The sequence below is a fragment of the Chiloscyllium punctatum genome, chromosome 36 (genome assembly GCF_047496795.1).
Source record: "Chiloscyllium punctatum isolate Juve2018m chromosome 36, sChiPun1.3, whole genome shotgun sequence".
Classification (NCBI taxonomy): Eukaryota; Metazoa; Chordata; class Chondrichthyes; order Orectolobiformes; family Hemiscylliidae; genus Chiloscyllium; species Chiloscyllium punctatum.
The window spans coordinates 71941322-71957228 of NC_092774.1; the positions used below are offsets into that span (position 1 = coordinate 71941322).

At 40.6% G+C, this 15907-nt stretch overlaps 1 protein-coding gene across 1 annotated transcript in view; it reads right to left on the bottom strand.

Annotated features, from left to right (window-relative positions):
* Positions 1–867: 867 nt before the first annotated feature.
* LOC140460136 (scavenger receptor cysteine-rich domain-containing protein DMBT1-like) overlaps positions 868–15907 on the bottom strand; it is a 46734-nt gene continuing 31694 nt past the window's right edge. Inside the window, exons 10-19 of the mRNA XM_072554534.1 lie at positions 11489–11806; positions 9100–9417; positions 7629–7946; positions 7089–7406; positions 6926–6967; positions 6625–6741; positions 5154–5261; positions 3556–3669; positions 2321–2452; positions 868–1145 (exon numbers count right to left, since the gene is read on the bottom strand). Coding sequence (XP_072410635.1) covers positions 1135–1145; positions 2321–2452; positions 3556–3669; positions 5154–5261; positions 6625–6741; positions 6926–6967; positions 7089–7406; positions 7629–7946; positions 9100–9417; positions 11489–11806 — 1796 coding nt within the window. The 3' untranslated portion in view covers positions 868–1134. The remainder of the gene's footprint in view (positions 1146–2320; positions 2453–3555; positions 3670–5153; positions 5262–6624; positions 6742–6925; positions 6968–7088; positions 7407–7628; positions 7947–9099; positions 9418–11488; positions 11807–15907) is intronic.

Sequence of the window (15907 nt, forward strand, 5' to 3'; positions counted from 1 at the left end):
AGTTTCCTGCGTTGCTACTTTTACAGAAAAGCAGATTGTAAACCACAATCCTTCTGTATGTTAACTTTCCAAATTCCCTTCCATTTCCTGTGTACTTCACTCCTGCAATCAGCTTCCCAAAGCACTGGCAGAAGCTGCTTTAAATTGGGTGGCACGGTGACACAGTGGTTAGCACTGCTGCCTCACAGCGCCAGAGACCTGGGTTCAATTCCCGCCTCAGGCGACTGACTGTGTGGAGTTTGCACATTCTCCCCGTGTCTGCGTGGGTTTCCTCCGGGTGCTCCGGTTTCCTCCCACAGTCCAAAAATGTGCAGGTCAGGTGAATTGGCCATGCTAAATTGCCCGTAGTGTTAGGTAAGGGGTAGATGTTGGGGTATGGGTGGGTTGCGCTTCGGCGGGTCGGTGTGGACTTGTTGGGCCGAAGGGCCTGTTTCCACACTGTAAATAATCTAATCTAATCTAAAGCACAAGTATTCTCATATTCAGAGATGCAGTTGCACAAGCACGGCTAATTACAACCACTCTCACTTCCTCACTGACACTCACACACATACACTGTGGCACTGACATCAACAAACGGACTCAGAATCCCAAACCAAACTTGTAATCACTGCATTTTTATTGATGAATTGTATCCTACATTTTGCAACATCACTTTCAGAAATATACCCAGGTCATGGACAGAACATTTCATTGTATAAACAGCAAGACAGCACTTCATAGAACTCTTTGGATTGACAAGTTTAAAATCCACCTTCATGCGGTATGAGAAAGCAAAGCAATTACAAATGGAATTTCCTCAATACCTCATTGACAAGCCACAGGACCATCGTCCACTATTGTGACTTCAAAAATCCACACTGAGAAATGAATTACATAATATATTTTTACATAAAAAATAACTTCGATGCACTCTGTTTATACCCACTTTTAACTCATTAAAACGCATAACATGCAATGTTTCAAGTTTATTTCAAATGTATATATATTTGCAAATATGTGCATTTCAATGCCAAAGTAAATGCTGGTCAATTTCGACCAGTTGCAGCTTTTATAGAGAAAAATATTTGGCAAATTCAAAACGATAGTCGGCGAATTCTCGCAATATTAGGACGTCCCATGTTGAAATAGCTTCTAAATTCTACCTGAAATGATAAAGAAAATCATTTGAGTCCACGCATTCAAGTCACCTTTGGCTCTATTCACAGCACATGAATCAATCAATCCCTAGCTGAAGCTCTCACTCCATGCAGTAGGGACAAGACTAATTCTGCCACTGCAATGTCAGACTGATGACGGGCCATTTTCGGAAGGCACATTGACATGTTTCTCGATCTGTGTGTTCAGCTGGATGCAAACGAGAGCCTGGAAATTACTCTGAAGAGTAGCAGAGATGTGTGCAGCAAGTGATCACTGGGCCAATATTTATTCTACAAACAACAAGCTCACTGAAACTATTACGTAATGATTATCGCCTCTGGTTTTTGCGAATATTGGCTGGGCAATATCCTAAATTATAGTAGTTATGAAATGTTCAAAAGTATATCATTGGCCATGCACGATTTTGCAGGTGGGATTTTGATTGAAAGTGTAAGATCAACAAATATCTATGGTTTCTTTCGTTCTTCTAAAACAATTAAATAAATCTCTGTGAAACAATAAAAGTTGCTTTCTTCATTAATTGAAACAATCCTCCCGCATGTATTAAATGTTTAACTGAAGGCCATTCGAAAACGCTAAAATGGTTAAGCAGCTGATCAGACAGTCTAGGTTTCAAAGGCAACCGTGAGTTATTGGCATTTGTAATGTTCTGCTTCAGGAGACATATTCTTCTTCGGGAATGGGTGTGAGTGCAGTTCCTGAGAACAGCCACATCAAACGCACGTCTCTTTGCCCATAACAAGTAAACGTCCTAGACTCTGTATTCCCTGCGATCTACAAGAACTAAACCACTCAAAATGTTGAGCACGGAAAACCCCATCTTTGGTATTCTCCATCCAGCCAGTTGATGACGCATTGAAACAGCAATTTTGTAGATTTGTAATTACAAAATTGGGGGAAGATCAGCGATTCGATGAACTGACACGACGCAGTGTATTATGAATAGCATCGAATTCATTTTTTTAAAGACGGTTCTTATGCTATTGAAATAAAAATCGTTCTCCAATAGCACATTTCTTTCTTAGTGACAAGCTGTGGAGATAAGGCACAGGTAGCTTTGTATGTTGTTCTTGGATTTTCAAGTAAATATAATATTATCAGGGAATGGAAAGGAATTATGGCAGTGGTTAAAGATGTGAGTATCTGTTACTCAACTCACCGAGTGAACAAAGACCACTGTCATCATCTGTAAGTGTGAGGGGTTCATCAGGATCACTGTCCAATTGTAACTTTCCATCATGAGATTCTGCATCTTCAGTCTCAACATCGTCATACTCACCACGAATTCGACCTAGTGGGAAAGATGAGCATCACTGATACAAATTGAAATACACAACAACGATAACTAGAAAACGAGATTCCTGCCTCAGATAAGGCAAGTGCTGGAAACTGAGACCAGAAGAGTTAGGTCGGTCATCGTAATTGTGAAGTAACGGAATGAGCAGAGTTGGTGCAAATTAGGATTGTTTTCTCTGGAAGTGAGAAGGTGAAAGGTTATCTGATCGAATTGTTCAAGATAATAACCCAGATAAGATAGGGTATACACAGAAAACTACTTCAACTGATTAGACTATTTTAGCTCGAGGTGTTATACACAGAATTAATGCCAGGCCGTTCAGTGAAGATGTCAAGAAAGGATAAAGCTGTACAGGATTTGGAAATATATTTCACAAAACTTCGCTGATACCTGATCAATGCTTAATTTTAAATGTGGCCGAGATTACTGTTGGTCAAAGGTATTTATGCACATGTTTCAAAGGCAGGGAGCTGGATTGATGCCACACTATAGTTTGGAATTATTTCATTGAATGCAGGAAGAGTTACGAAGGGCTGAGAGACCTACCACTGTATCTATCTTGCAATTGATTGACTTGGAGCTGAGCATACAGAGTTGCTGCCATGGCTGCGATGAGTCATGAAATAATAACGACTGTAGTTGGGGAAGACAGGAACGAACATTTCACTATGGTTGAGAGATCAAAGATCAGGGATCATACATTTCAGAGAAGTGATGGGAGAAGTAAACAGGAAATATTCGACTCTCTGCCAGGAAGGTTGATCAGAGGCAAAAGACACTCATAATCGTATTCAGTGGTACACTTGCAATGTCAAGAGATACAAGGCTGTGGGCCAAGGTGTGCTGGCAAATACGATTGGAATGATAACCTGGTTGTTTTTGGCCGGCACGAGCCGGACAGACAATGCCCATGATCATGTGGTATCAAAACAGCGGTTTTCACTTTAACTAACACTCCTCATGAAACAGGCAGTGGTCACACTATCTTGTGAATGCAGTGGTCACATTACCTTGTGAGGGTTGCCATCGTGAAATTTTGGAAAGTGTAGACAATGTAGGACAAGAAATGAATTGACAGAAAGTGAAGCCATACACACCTGGAATGCTGTTGGATTCCACCTCAAGATTTTCAGATCCGGGATTATTGTCAGTCAAGTTGTGGCTGGTGTAGTATTCAATGCGATTGAGTGAGTCAATAGAAGCATAAGTTACTAAAAATAAAAATGGAGAGTTATTTTCATGCTCGAATTCCAAGAGAAGCCAAGACCAAACAGATTTAGAATGAGCTGAAAATGTGTTGCTGGGAAAGCGCAGCAGGTCAGACAGCATCCAAGGAGCAGGAGAATCGACTTTTCGGGCATGAGTCCTGAGGAAGGGCTGATGCCTGAAACGTCGATTCTCCTGCTCCTTGGTTGCTGCCTGACCTGCTGCGCTTTTCCAGCAACACATTTTCAGCTCTGATCTCCAGCATCTGCAATCCTCACTTTCTCCTCGAAGATTTAGAATGAGGCAAGTATTCTTCAGCCAGAGGCTTGCGAATCTATGGAACACAGATGGCTATGGAGGCCAATCAGTGTGTATCTTAAAACAGAAATACAAAGGATATTGATTAATAAAACATCGAAGGAGAAGGCAAAGCAAAGTGGTTGAGAAGCACATCAGCCCTTATTGAATGACAGAATAGACTCGATGGGCCAAATGATCTAATCCTGCTCCTGTATGCCGTAGACTTATGGACTGTAGTTGAAGGTTTTATTTTATTAATTGTAGGGTGACAAGAGAAAGTATTGTTCTTTAATCGTGCCCGGAGAAATATCTAGAATAATGTCAAGTGAACCCACTGCGGGAAAGAATATGATATAAGAACTAAGAGCAGGAGTACTCCATCTGGCCGTTCCAGCCAGCTCTGCAGTTCAATAAGATCATAACTGATCTTTTCATGGCTTCAGTTCGACTTGCTCATGATTTTAATGTTCACAACATCATTCACCCCAGCTCTAAAATCATCTGATGAGGCAGGGAATTCCATAAATTCTCAATCCTGTGGGTGAAAATGTTCCTCCTGAATTTTGTCCTAAATCTGCTATCTGTACTTTTCAGGCCACTTCCGTTCAAAAGCAGTCATTTCTAATTTTATTCCAACAAAAAATGGATAATTTCACATTTATCATCTACCAGGCATTTTCTTTCCATTAATTTACACTGTATCTGAACACCTGCAACGTTTCAGAGTCATATGCAGACTTTCAGCACCACTCATCTTCTGTGACTCATCATATTTGTTTATACATTGATCCCTCAATTTTGCTTCCACTCTTTGGTGCTGTGTAATCCATAATTATTGCAAAAGTTATATTATTTTAAAGTCAATGACGAATTGATTAGTTGGCCAGCCATCTGACGGGGTTTGGGTGGAACCAGGGTAGAAGTGAAATTGATAGATCTGTTTACATTTTCAACTACATTCCAGAAATAATCTATCAGGAATGTAGGGCAGTGAGAATTATTATATTGACATTCTTACATCTCACTAAATGCGGACAGAGAACAGTTAATGAGGTAGCTTCCCACACAAGACGACCGTGTTTTAACTGTTAATCAGGTTCATTCAGTCATTAATCATGGAAGACTGCAAATTGAATGGAAGCTATACTTATCCAGTCACGATTCACTGTACAATAGGAAATATATATACCTGGTCCATGTTTGTGATCCGTCCTCTTGCCAGGGGGAATATTCTCAATTTCTTCATAAATTCCTTGGTACAAACCAAGACTTGAGCCTCTGTCTCCACGGTAAAGTTCTGTTGAATAAATGATATACTGGTCAGCATTTGTAGTTGACCACTCGCAGAAAAAAGATGTTTATATCTGAAGAACCAGGAGAGAGAAGAACGAGTTCACGCAATGCTGGTGACTAGAATCTTCACACAACATGAACTGTTCGCTGAAGGGAGATCATCTTTGAAAAGCAAATGAACAGGCCATGATTAATTTCCATGGAATGTCAGTTACCGAACCCGAGTATGTCAAACAGAAAGAGTGAGATGTTCTTGTTGGTAAAAATATGGATATTTTGTTCTAATTTTGCTGATTCAAATATTTATTCAAGAAAATTCTCAGCTCGCAATGGTGCATGTGAGTCAATATGTTGAGTGCAGAAAAATGAAACTCTTTAATGCAATGAACAAATGAAAATGCCAATAACCTACTTTTTTTAAAACTTGATAACATTGAGGAGATTACACATTAATGCACAAGATGCCGTGGCGCTGACAAAAAAGGTTGATAACTATGTTGTTAGAATTGGACTACTTTCATTAAACAACTGCATTGTTATGACAATTAGTTAAAAACCAAAACGTGAGACGAATGAAATAAGGTGGACCTTGTTGACATTGTTCGTGATAGACTATGAAGTGCATAGTTTTTATGGCTATATGTAAAGGAAAATTAAGAGCATGTGAAAGGATAGAAAATGATTGTTCTTAGTGTTGATTGTCATTGCCAACTCGTGGAACATGGTTCCCAGGCAAACGCTTTTAAATTACTGTGCAAAGTACAGAAGTATTATTTACTCAGTCAAGGGAAGCCAGTTGTTGCCTCAATGAAAGTTCCCTGAAAAGGACCCTTAATCCTTTCAATGATATTGGGTTGTGGTAGCAGCACCGAGACACTGAAGAACCATGAATAAATAGTAACTAATGAAGAAATATTTGGATGCAGTCTGCGAATAACTGAATAAAACGGAGACACATTGCTGCAATCATTGACTTGCTCTGGAATGTCATGTATATTCAATGAAAGATAAGAAAGTGCAGTCTTTATATTTCTTGCCCAATGATAATGACTGGAGTAACTCCACATTATATGTTATTTCAGTTACACTCCAAATATATTGAACGACTTGGTGAATACTTCACACAGTTAGAATATTCTTTTATTTGCTATTTACAGTTTTGATGGATTTTTTCTGAGAGTTTAATAAAACTCAGCGTTTCATTTCGGCAAAGTCCCTCGAAGAAAACAGACAGCCAAGAAATGCCGCACAATCGTGACCATCTCAGTCAAATGCTGCAAAAGTGCAATAAAAATCTACAGCCCCGAGAACATATGCAACAATGAAAGGGACACAGTGTTAGCTCAGTCGGTAGATGTGATGCTTACCTTTCATTTGCAATTTTCTCTGCATGACCACCAGTAATGCGACCAACTCACAGATTAACAAGACTCCCAAAGATGAACAGACGGCAACAGGCATAGAAATAGGTGGACTTCCCTGCCCTTAAAGGATGGAGTACAAATGGGTTTAGCACAGTTAAAGTCTGCCATGGAAAATTGTAAATAACCATCATTAAGGAAACAATGGCACTAGCTTCCAAACCGTGAAAGTACCAACAGCATCAATGTCACTTTTCAGGAAAGTAACGCGAACACAAATACTAATCTTAGTATCAGTCAGTAATACCTGCAGGTGGAGGTGAAGGGGAGGCCGTCACCAACTCGGATCCTGTGGAACAGAAAGTACGAATAATTATGAAGGGAAATTTAACATAGGAAATCAAATAGTTGCCCTGATTTTTGACATGAATGATCACGGACAGGAGCCAGTCAATCAGCATCAATCTTACCAGAACACTTTACACTGGCAATTTCCTTGTGATGACACTTCCTTTTAGCTGGAGCTGCGGAGAGACAGTCAAACAAAGAGAATTCTCTTCCCTTACACTTCACATCATTCTGCCAGATAACATCATTCTCCTGGGAGACAACGACCACATCTCGGGCTGATAGAGCAAAGCCACATCCCAGCTCTCTGCAGACAACATTAGCATCAGTTATATCCCAGGAATCGCCACACAGCGTTCCCCAGCGTTTATCGCACATGATTTCCACTCTTCCAGAACAGTTGCTGCTTCCTCCATGCAGGTGCACACTCTCTTGCGTATCTGTGGTACAGAACTGATTATTAGTGAATTCAGTACAAAGCAAAATCTCCAAGAGTTGGCACAAAGAGAAAGAAGACGCACCTAATTGTTGATGGCAGTAAGTTGAACTGAGGGTCTGCTCCTTTGTCACCTTGCTCTCTGTTGAAAGGAGAAAGATGCTCAGCCTATTCGAAATTCATGTTTGAAATGACACCCGAACATTGAGAAGGCTTGTCATGTTACCTGAACAAACTACACCAGCATCGTCCCGGTGTTGACAGTTGTGTTGACCCCACGGATCTGTGTGACATTGCCACAGTGTCGACTCGTGTGACAGACACTCCATCTCATCGAGCCAAATAGTTCCCGTTCCTGCTCCGAATGATTGAGCGTCGTATTCAACATACTGGAACGCACCACAGTGCAGCTGCTTACAAATCACTTTGGCAACGTGTGAATCCAATGTGTCTGAACACACTGTTCCCCAGGTCCCATTGTAGAACACCTCCACTCTTCCCTCACAGCGATGTTTTCCATTCACCAGCCGCAGCTCCTTGTGTTCTGTTCAAACAATAACAGATATCCCGATTGTTAGATTGTTCATGTTTCTGGTGTGTCCTGTGATTGCCGTAACGAGCAGGATGCATGATAGGAACAAAGGGAATTGCTGGAGGAACTCAACAGAATCTGTGAAGAGAGAAAGCACAGACAAATCTTCAGGTCCACTGACGCGTATTCTGATTGGAGGAAGCGTCACTGAACATGAAACGTTGACTCCTCTTTGTCTCGACAGATGCTGAAAGACATATGACTTTTTCCAGAAATTTTCCTATTTGTTTCAGATTCGCAGCATCCGCGGATCATTCTGATCAGTTTTCTTAATAAAGCATAATGCAATGAAAAAAGGAGTGAGCCAAATGTGCATCGTGCATGGAGGTTAGAAAGACTTCACCAAGACACTACTAGAATCTGGCGAACTGGTCGAGAAGCAGAAACTGACAGAAAACAAAAAGCCTGTGTTACAAAGTAAATTGTCCACTTTGCAGAAGTGACGATCCACTGGAACTGGTTCTGATCTCATGGCTGCACAATTTTATATATACATGCAATCAATTTTAAATTTGTATCACCAGGGAAGTTTCAAACTGCTCAGTTGGAAGCAAATTACGGAATACTTTTACTGTTCTGAAAAATCATGCAAAACGCAAGTGCACAGTAATAAATCGGCAATACAGGTATGTACAGGAGCTATGTCTAATGCAGGGAAGTCTGGTCAGAAACAGAAAGAGAAAAAAATCACTCCTTCATTTTCGAGTCACAAATAGTTCGATAGACACACAAACAGGTCTCATATTTCTGGTGGCTCGATACAAAAATAAAGGTCATAAATTTGGGATGAACTTTTCGTAGACACTTTATGACATTCAGGACAATATTGACATCCACTTGGAGGAGCGACAACAGATCAAAGATGACACTTTTCATGACAAACGCGATTTGTATCAATAGATGGTGACAAAAACTGACAGAAAAGTAATTTAGATTAGAGAAACGAATTGCTCTATCACTTTCTGTGCAGCATGTCAGTGTCAGAGATCGTTTCTTTAAATTCCTGCCGCTGCTCTACATCCTTTCGAATTCAGTGAACATGTGTCAGCATGACGTCTCACCTACAACCTTCGAGCAAAGTAAAAGCATTGAAAAATGGCCTCACCCGAGCACATAATTCTCACATCCTCTTTATGAGAACAGTCGTCTTGGTGACCCAATGGGACTGAAGGACATTCCCAGAGAAATGATTCGTTTCCAAAACACTTCACATCCTTCCACCAAATGTGGCCTGAGCCCGGTCCAGAGGAGGAAGGGAGTGTCATGTCCAGTGCTTTTCCACAACCCAGTTGTTTACAAACGACTCCAGCGTCGACCACATCCCATGAATCATCACAAACTGAGCCCCATATTCCATTGTAGTAAATCTCCACCCGACCAGCACAAGGGCTTCCACCATCTGACAGCCTCAGCTGAAAGTGCTCTGTGAAACAATTACAAATTCAATGCAAATTCCCTTCATCACTCAGGGCAACATCGTGCATAGATACAGGAAAGACCGTTTTAAATGTTCTCATGAGAAGTACTTATTGTGCTGAAACATAATTTCTTACAAAACTAATGGATCAAGTGTAACCTTTTAGCACGAATGTCCAGCACATAAATGTTTCAAAATATCTAATTGCACCTGGTACTGCCAGGTTCAGTTTCCCTTTGTATATTGAACATTCAGTGAAATATTTTGCAAACTGTTGCATTTGTGCTTTCTCTATCCTGTCACTTCGTTTATATCTGTCCAAACGTTACTTTGTCTCATGCTCACCTTATTTAATAGTGCACATAACTGTACGTTCGTCCAATATAAATACCGTCTCAGTTTTCATTCATCAGCGCACAAGGGAATACGATAACTTACGAGAATATAAATGAAAGACAACATATATATTGGAGTGACAGCAATCACACTTTGAGTAGTTGTAGAAGTGTAAATACTGAAAGGGCACGAAAAGTCATTTCAGGTTATTATCACGTGTACTGAGATGTAACGGTCCAGAATTAATTCACAGAATCACAGATTTAAGAATTCTTCAGCACAGAGAAAGAACCTTCGGCCCACCAATTCTGTTTCTGTCAAAAACAAGCTCCAAAATATTTTAATTTCATTTCCCAGCACTTGGGTTCGTCCTTAACTCCTTCGCATCACAAGAGCGCATCTAAATATATCTTAGATTTCACTAACGTTTCTGCCTCTACCACACTTACAGGCAGTGAGTTCCAGACTACTCCCCCGCCCCAAGTCGATGAAAAAGAATGTCCTCAGGTCCCTCTGAACCTTCTGTCCATCACCTTAACTCTATGTCACAAGGTAAGGAATTGCTTAATATAGGGGAAAGATTCCTTCTTGCTCATTATACACCTCAATCCTGCCCATACTCAGTCGCCTCTGATCAAAGGAAAATAATCCAAATATGGCCCAGTTGTCTTCATAGCTAAATTTTGTTCATCTCAAGAAAATCTCTCATAGGTTTCCCCCTGCATTGTCTCCATTACTGTGGAATCCATCCTCTGATGTGGATTCCTTAACTGCACACAGTTTTCTGCTCTGCTCCAAATCATGCTTCTTGCAGTTTGAGACTAAATTGAACTCCATCTCCCACTCCTCGGAATTTTTGCCTGTTTGATCAATATCTGTTTACATTCATTCTCATCAAAATTTCAAATCGCAACGCCAACGTCACTCTCACAAAATTAGAAATTGCTGGTGAAATGCAGGAGTTTTACTGGCCTCTTTGGGACGTGGTGTGACCATTTCAAATCGAGTGACTCTTCATCTGAACTAACGCATTCTTTGTGCACGTGTGTCAACTTTACTTTTGGGTTAAGAAACTCTAATTAGGTTAGCTTACTTACGGTGTGGAAACAGGATCTTCGGCCCAACAAACCCACACTGACTCTCCGAAGAGTAACCCACCCAGACCCATTCCCCTACAGCTAACACTACAGGCAATTTAACATGGCCAATTCACCTATACTGCACATCTTTGGAATGTGAGAGGAAACTCATGCAGAAACGGGAAGAATGTGCAAGGCACTCAGACAGTTCTTTGAGGCTGGGAATTGAACCCGGGTTTCTGACGCTGTGAGGCAGTAGTGCTTACCACTGAGCCAGCGAGCAATCTAATCTTACCGAAGATTAGATTCCCTCCATTGTGGAAAGTGGCCCTTTGGACCAACAAGTCCACACCGACCTTCTGAAATTTTACTCAGCCAGACCCATTTCCCTCTGACTAATGCAAACAACACTCTGGGCAATTTAGCACAGCCAATTAACATGACCTGCCACGTAATGCTTGTATATGACAACAAAATGGTGTTAATTTTTCATATTCATCCATCTGCACCCGCCGCCCACCTCAGATCTGCTTTCATCCGAGCGATGAATAAATGGTTTGAGTGACACTGACAAGCAAATGGTGCACCTTCTCAATTTACTCAGTAGATGAATATTTGGCTTGATATATCTGAGCTGGTTTAAATGTGAAGAGTCTACTTACCTGAACAGAGGACACCTACGCCACTGCCTTCGGTGACAGACGAATTCAATGTGTTGGAGATTCTGCAGTCCTGGAGCTGTGATTCATGTCCATGACATTGGACAACATGCACCCACGAACCACCATCACTCTCCCCGTACTTTGAAGAATTATATATTTCTAAGGCATAACCACATCCCAGCTGTCTGCAGACAACGTTGGCATCATTCTGATCCCACACGGTGTCCTGCACTCCGCCCCAGCTTCCATTATAGTAAACTTCAACTCGGCCATCACAGCGGCTTTCGCCATTCACGAGTCTTAGCGCCCAATTTTCATCTGCAAAATAAGAGTTACTGAGAACAGCGATTGAAATGAACACAGATATTCGAGAACTGACAATCACAGGAAAATGTATGATTTGCAATCACAAAGATATTTTGTCCATTTACGTTTTCAAATACTTTCATCACGTCATCACATTTCTTCTGCAAACAAAATTAAGAGAGGCGTGAAAATAAAAGTGCTGCTATTCTAGCATTCGTTGAATATAAAGTCTCGACCTCATTCATTTAGGCCGGTTTTTGAGTCTGCAGATGCTACTCGTATGCTTTGACCACTTAAATGTTGCCACTACTCATTGTTGACCGCAGAGCATGTTGCACTGAGCAAATGACCCGCAATATGACTGAGGCAACGGTCAAGAAGATAATGGAGATTGAGGAACAAGTCTGTTTGAGAATTATGACATTCAAAACACTTGTGAAAATTTGGGATAGCTCATAAATTTTAAAACGTGATACTGTCACTCACTAACATAACTGCCAATATTCACCATTTTCTTTTGAAAATTGTCTCCACGTCATTGATACGTCAAAATCTTTTAATAGAAGGTACGAATACATCTGATTTTTGCGGCGCCATTTGTGCAGATTCTGATATTCCCTGCCAGGAGTTGAGGGCAGAATGTCATGTCATAAAAATGTTGACAAGAGTATTTCAGATGCGGTATGCATTCTCTGGGGGAATGCTGGAAAATGTATGCTCTGGAATTGGAGCCCAGTTTCAGCTCGTGAACAGGGAAACTATGACGAAATATTGAAAACAAAACCCATGCAGCTCCTAAAGTTTGTCAGGAAATCAAATCTGGTTTCCACATTTGATCTGCCCGACAAGGTCTTCAGGCTCATAAAAGAGTGAGAAAATCATAACTAAAGGCCTGTAAAACCAACTTGGTTAAACTGAAATCAGGCATCAGTACAAAACCTGGCCTCACTGGTCACATCTGCGTTCCCTGAAACACTAAGTATCAGAATCATAATCTTTAAAATTTTCGTGAAATATTCCAAATCTAAAACAGTACAGAGAGTTGAGAAGCACTAACAGAATTAATAACCTAGGCAGAATGGATGCATTTGTGGAGTGACATGGGATTGACATTTGAAGAATGCGGCAGAGAGTTCGGAAATTAATTATCATCTTGGATGGCATTCAGAATTTTTTAAAAAAGATAATGTACATTTAATACAAATTAAGTTCCGAAAACTCAAGTGTTGCATCTCAGAACATCATTGTGCCAAATCAAACATGGCCTCTTGATTTGCAAAGTGGAGGTAGAAATTAAGACCTGGTGGTGCTGAGGGTGCCCGAAATTCCAGAATGGCAGCTGGTAAAGATCAAACTGAGTTAATAGTCTGGAACGGAAAATTAGTCTTAGCGATGGTGACAGTCTAACGATAATCAATTCTTCTAACAACTCATCTGGCTAATACTTATCATTCTGCAAGGACATCTGACGGTCTAACCTTTTCTGACTGACATGTGACTGCGGATTATTAACCATATCGTTGAAAGGTAACGACTTCCTAAAGTGAACATAGTGCACCAGTTAAACCGAGATTAATCACAAAAGGCCAACAGGCCATGGGCTCACCAGTTACATTCCATTCAGGTATAAATAAAATAATTCCAAACTTTAAGTACACAGAAACACTGTTTAGCAAAAGAAAAATTGCTATAAAGGACACACCCGAGCAGATGACATTGGCCATATTTCCATGTAAACAGTTGAAGCTTTCCCCATGTGAAACTGGACAGTTCCACAACCGTCGCTCGTTTCCGTGGCATTCATAGTTTTCCTTCCACACTGGTCGGGCTCCCCTCCCAAATCGAGCTTCTCTCGGAATCGACTTTGCTGTCCCGCAAAAAAGGTGCTCACAGACCACATTGGCGTCTTGTCAGCCAAAGTAAACACCGCACAGCGTTCCCCACTGCTCTCCATGCAGGACCTCCACTCTCCCAGAGCACCTGTTCTCCCCACCAACCAATCGGGACCCATTGTCTCCTGTTTTGGATCAAATCAAGAAACAAACGTTTGCAAACATCCACGCACTTGTTAAAGATTCAAAAGAGAAAATAAATCGAATCTCATCCTCCATTGCCCAATACAATACATGACAGTTACAATGTCTTCAAAATAATTACGATTATTTCATGAAACTTTGTCCACTATTCACAGTTAAAGGGTATTCCCAAGATAGTGATTATGATCATTTACCTCAGTCCTGGAAAACCTATGAAACGAGGATGTAAAGGTTTACTTGATGCAGTCCATAGTTTGATAACAGCAGTGTACTTTTAGTACCGATTGCTCGTGAAGGTTAGACTTTTGCAATCATGCAGTAATGCTTAACTCAATTTACTGATGAATAATTGACTGCATTCTCGTTAGAGACATATGGTTGATGGTGATTTAACCTGATGGTCACTATTCGTCAGCCGAGGGATGAGTTCAGAAGGTTAGGACCATCATGGCAACTTCAGATTGTGGGGGGGAATGAACCAACGCTGATGGCATTACCTTATATCAAAGACCAGTCATTCAACCCACTGAGGTAGGCGATTCCATCAGGGTGTTACAATACAGTGCAGCTAACGAGGCGAAAGTATTAAATAATTATTTTCGAGGGCAATTTCTGAAACATGGGCAACAAATGAGCTTACAAGTTTGAGGCAATTGAGATATTTAGGATGTTCAAAGTTTTTTTGTACACTAAGATGTTGAGCGTCCAGGTGACCAAATCAAGACCAGTGCATCAGATGCTGGCGGCAATATACCGTTTCCATACTATTAACCTTTCTTCTCCCATCGAACCTGTAATAATGAAATCAATTATAACCTGTGAATGTGTATCGTTTGGTAGAATGTGACATGGACTTTTCTGAATTTGCATTGAGATGCAGAGGAACACTTCAAAATTAGCCCCGGTACCATGCATCAATGTTTTCAAACCATTATTCATGACATCTCCCAACTTCAGTAGAGCATACAACGAGAGCAGAACAGATAAGTAAGAGACAGATGAAACTTTAAGCAAAGAAGTTTGAGGCAGTATATTTTGGCAGCCTGGAAAATGACGTACAACGTGCATTTAGATGTTTTCACCTTTTCCCTCTTCATGTTGTGAATAAGTTCACTTCGACAGAAGTGCTGGAACTTGAAAAGCTGAGATACATCAACAATACAGAATACTTGGTCGAGTAGTCAGCAATGCAACTTAAACGTAAAATTCAGAATAGAAGAAATTAGGGCAGAAAGACAGAAATAATTACTTTGCGTTTGGGAAGATAGGATAACCTTCTTTATAATTATGTGGAACACATAATTCACTAAGTGTGTCCTGGATTTGAGGAGGTGCATACTCGAAGAGATACGCAAAAAGGCTTCTATTTTCGATTAATGTGTATTGGACAGGTTATGGATCATATTGAAGCAATGGACTGGAACAGATAGAGGTATACGAGAATATTACTTGTTGAACAAAGCAACAAACGAAAGGAATTACTGAACCTGCCAATTGATCATCGAAAGTGTAGCAGGCAATAATGTAACGATTTGGGACAAAAGGTGCACAGGGTTACAGATTGGAATGTACTGAATCAGACTGTTCACAAAGTGCATATACCATGCAAAATACAACGTGTCACGAAGGCAAGGTAAATTTCCAGCAACGTGAAAGTTCAGAGATTGAGAAGGGTCGCAAGTAAGGGACAGAAAGGTGAATAAATTACCAGGATAATATCTATCAGCCAACCAGTGTTTGTGAGCTGGAACTTCTTGCTGAAAAATTTGTTGGCAAAAGTGATCTTCAATGATGTCATACAGTCTGTTAGTATTGTTAAAAAAATATAACCGGGTCAGGGAGATTCAGAAAATAAAGCTTTGTCATAACTTTAATTGTCTGAAGTTCACCTCAAAGTATCTATATCGACCAACGAGTCATATTATCGTCCATGAGCGACGTTTAGTCAATGTCCACACGAAAGGATATTGACTGTGGACAGTTGAAGAAATGGCTTTCCCAATCCAAACGCCAAGGTTTTTAAATGTTTAAATTTTCAATACTTCCGTGTAAATTTTACCTCATCACTGTTGTGCCA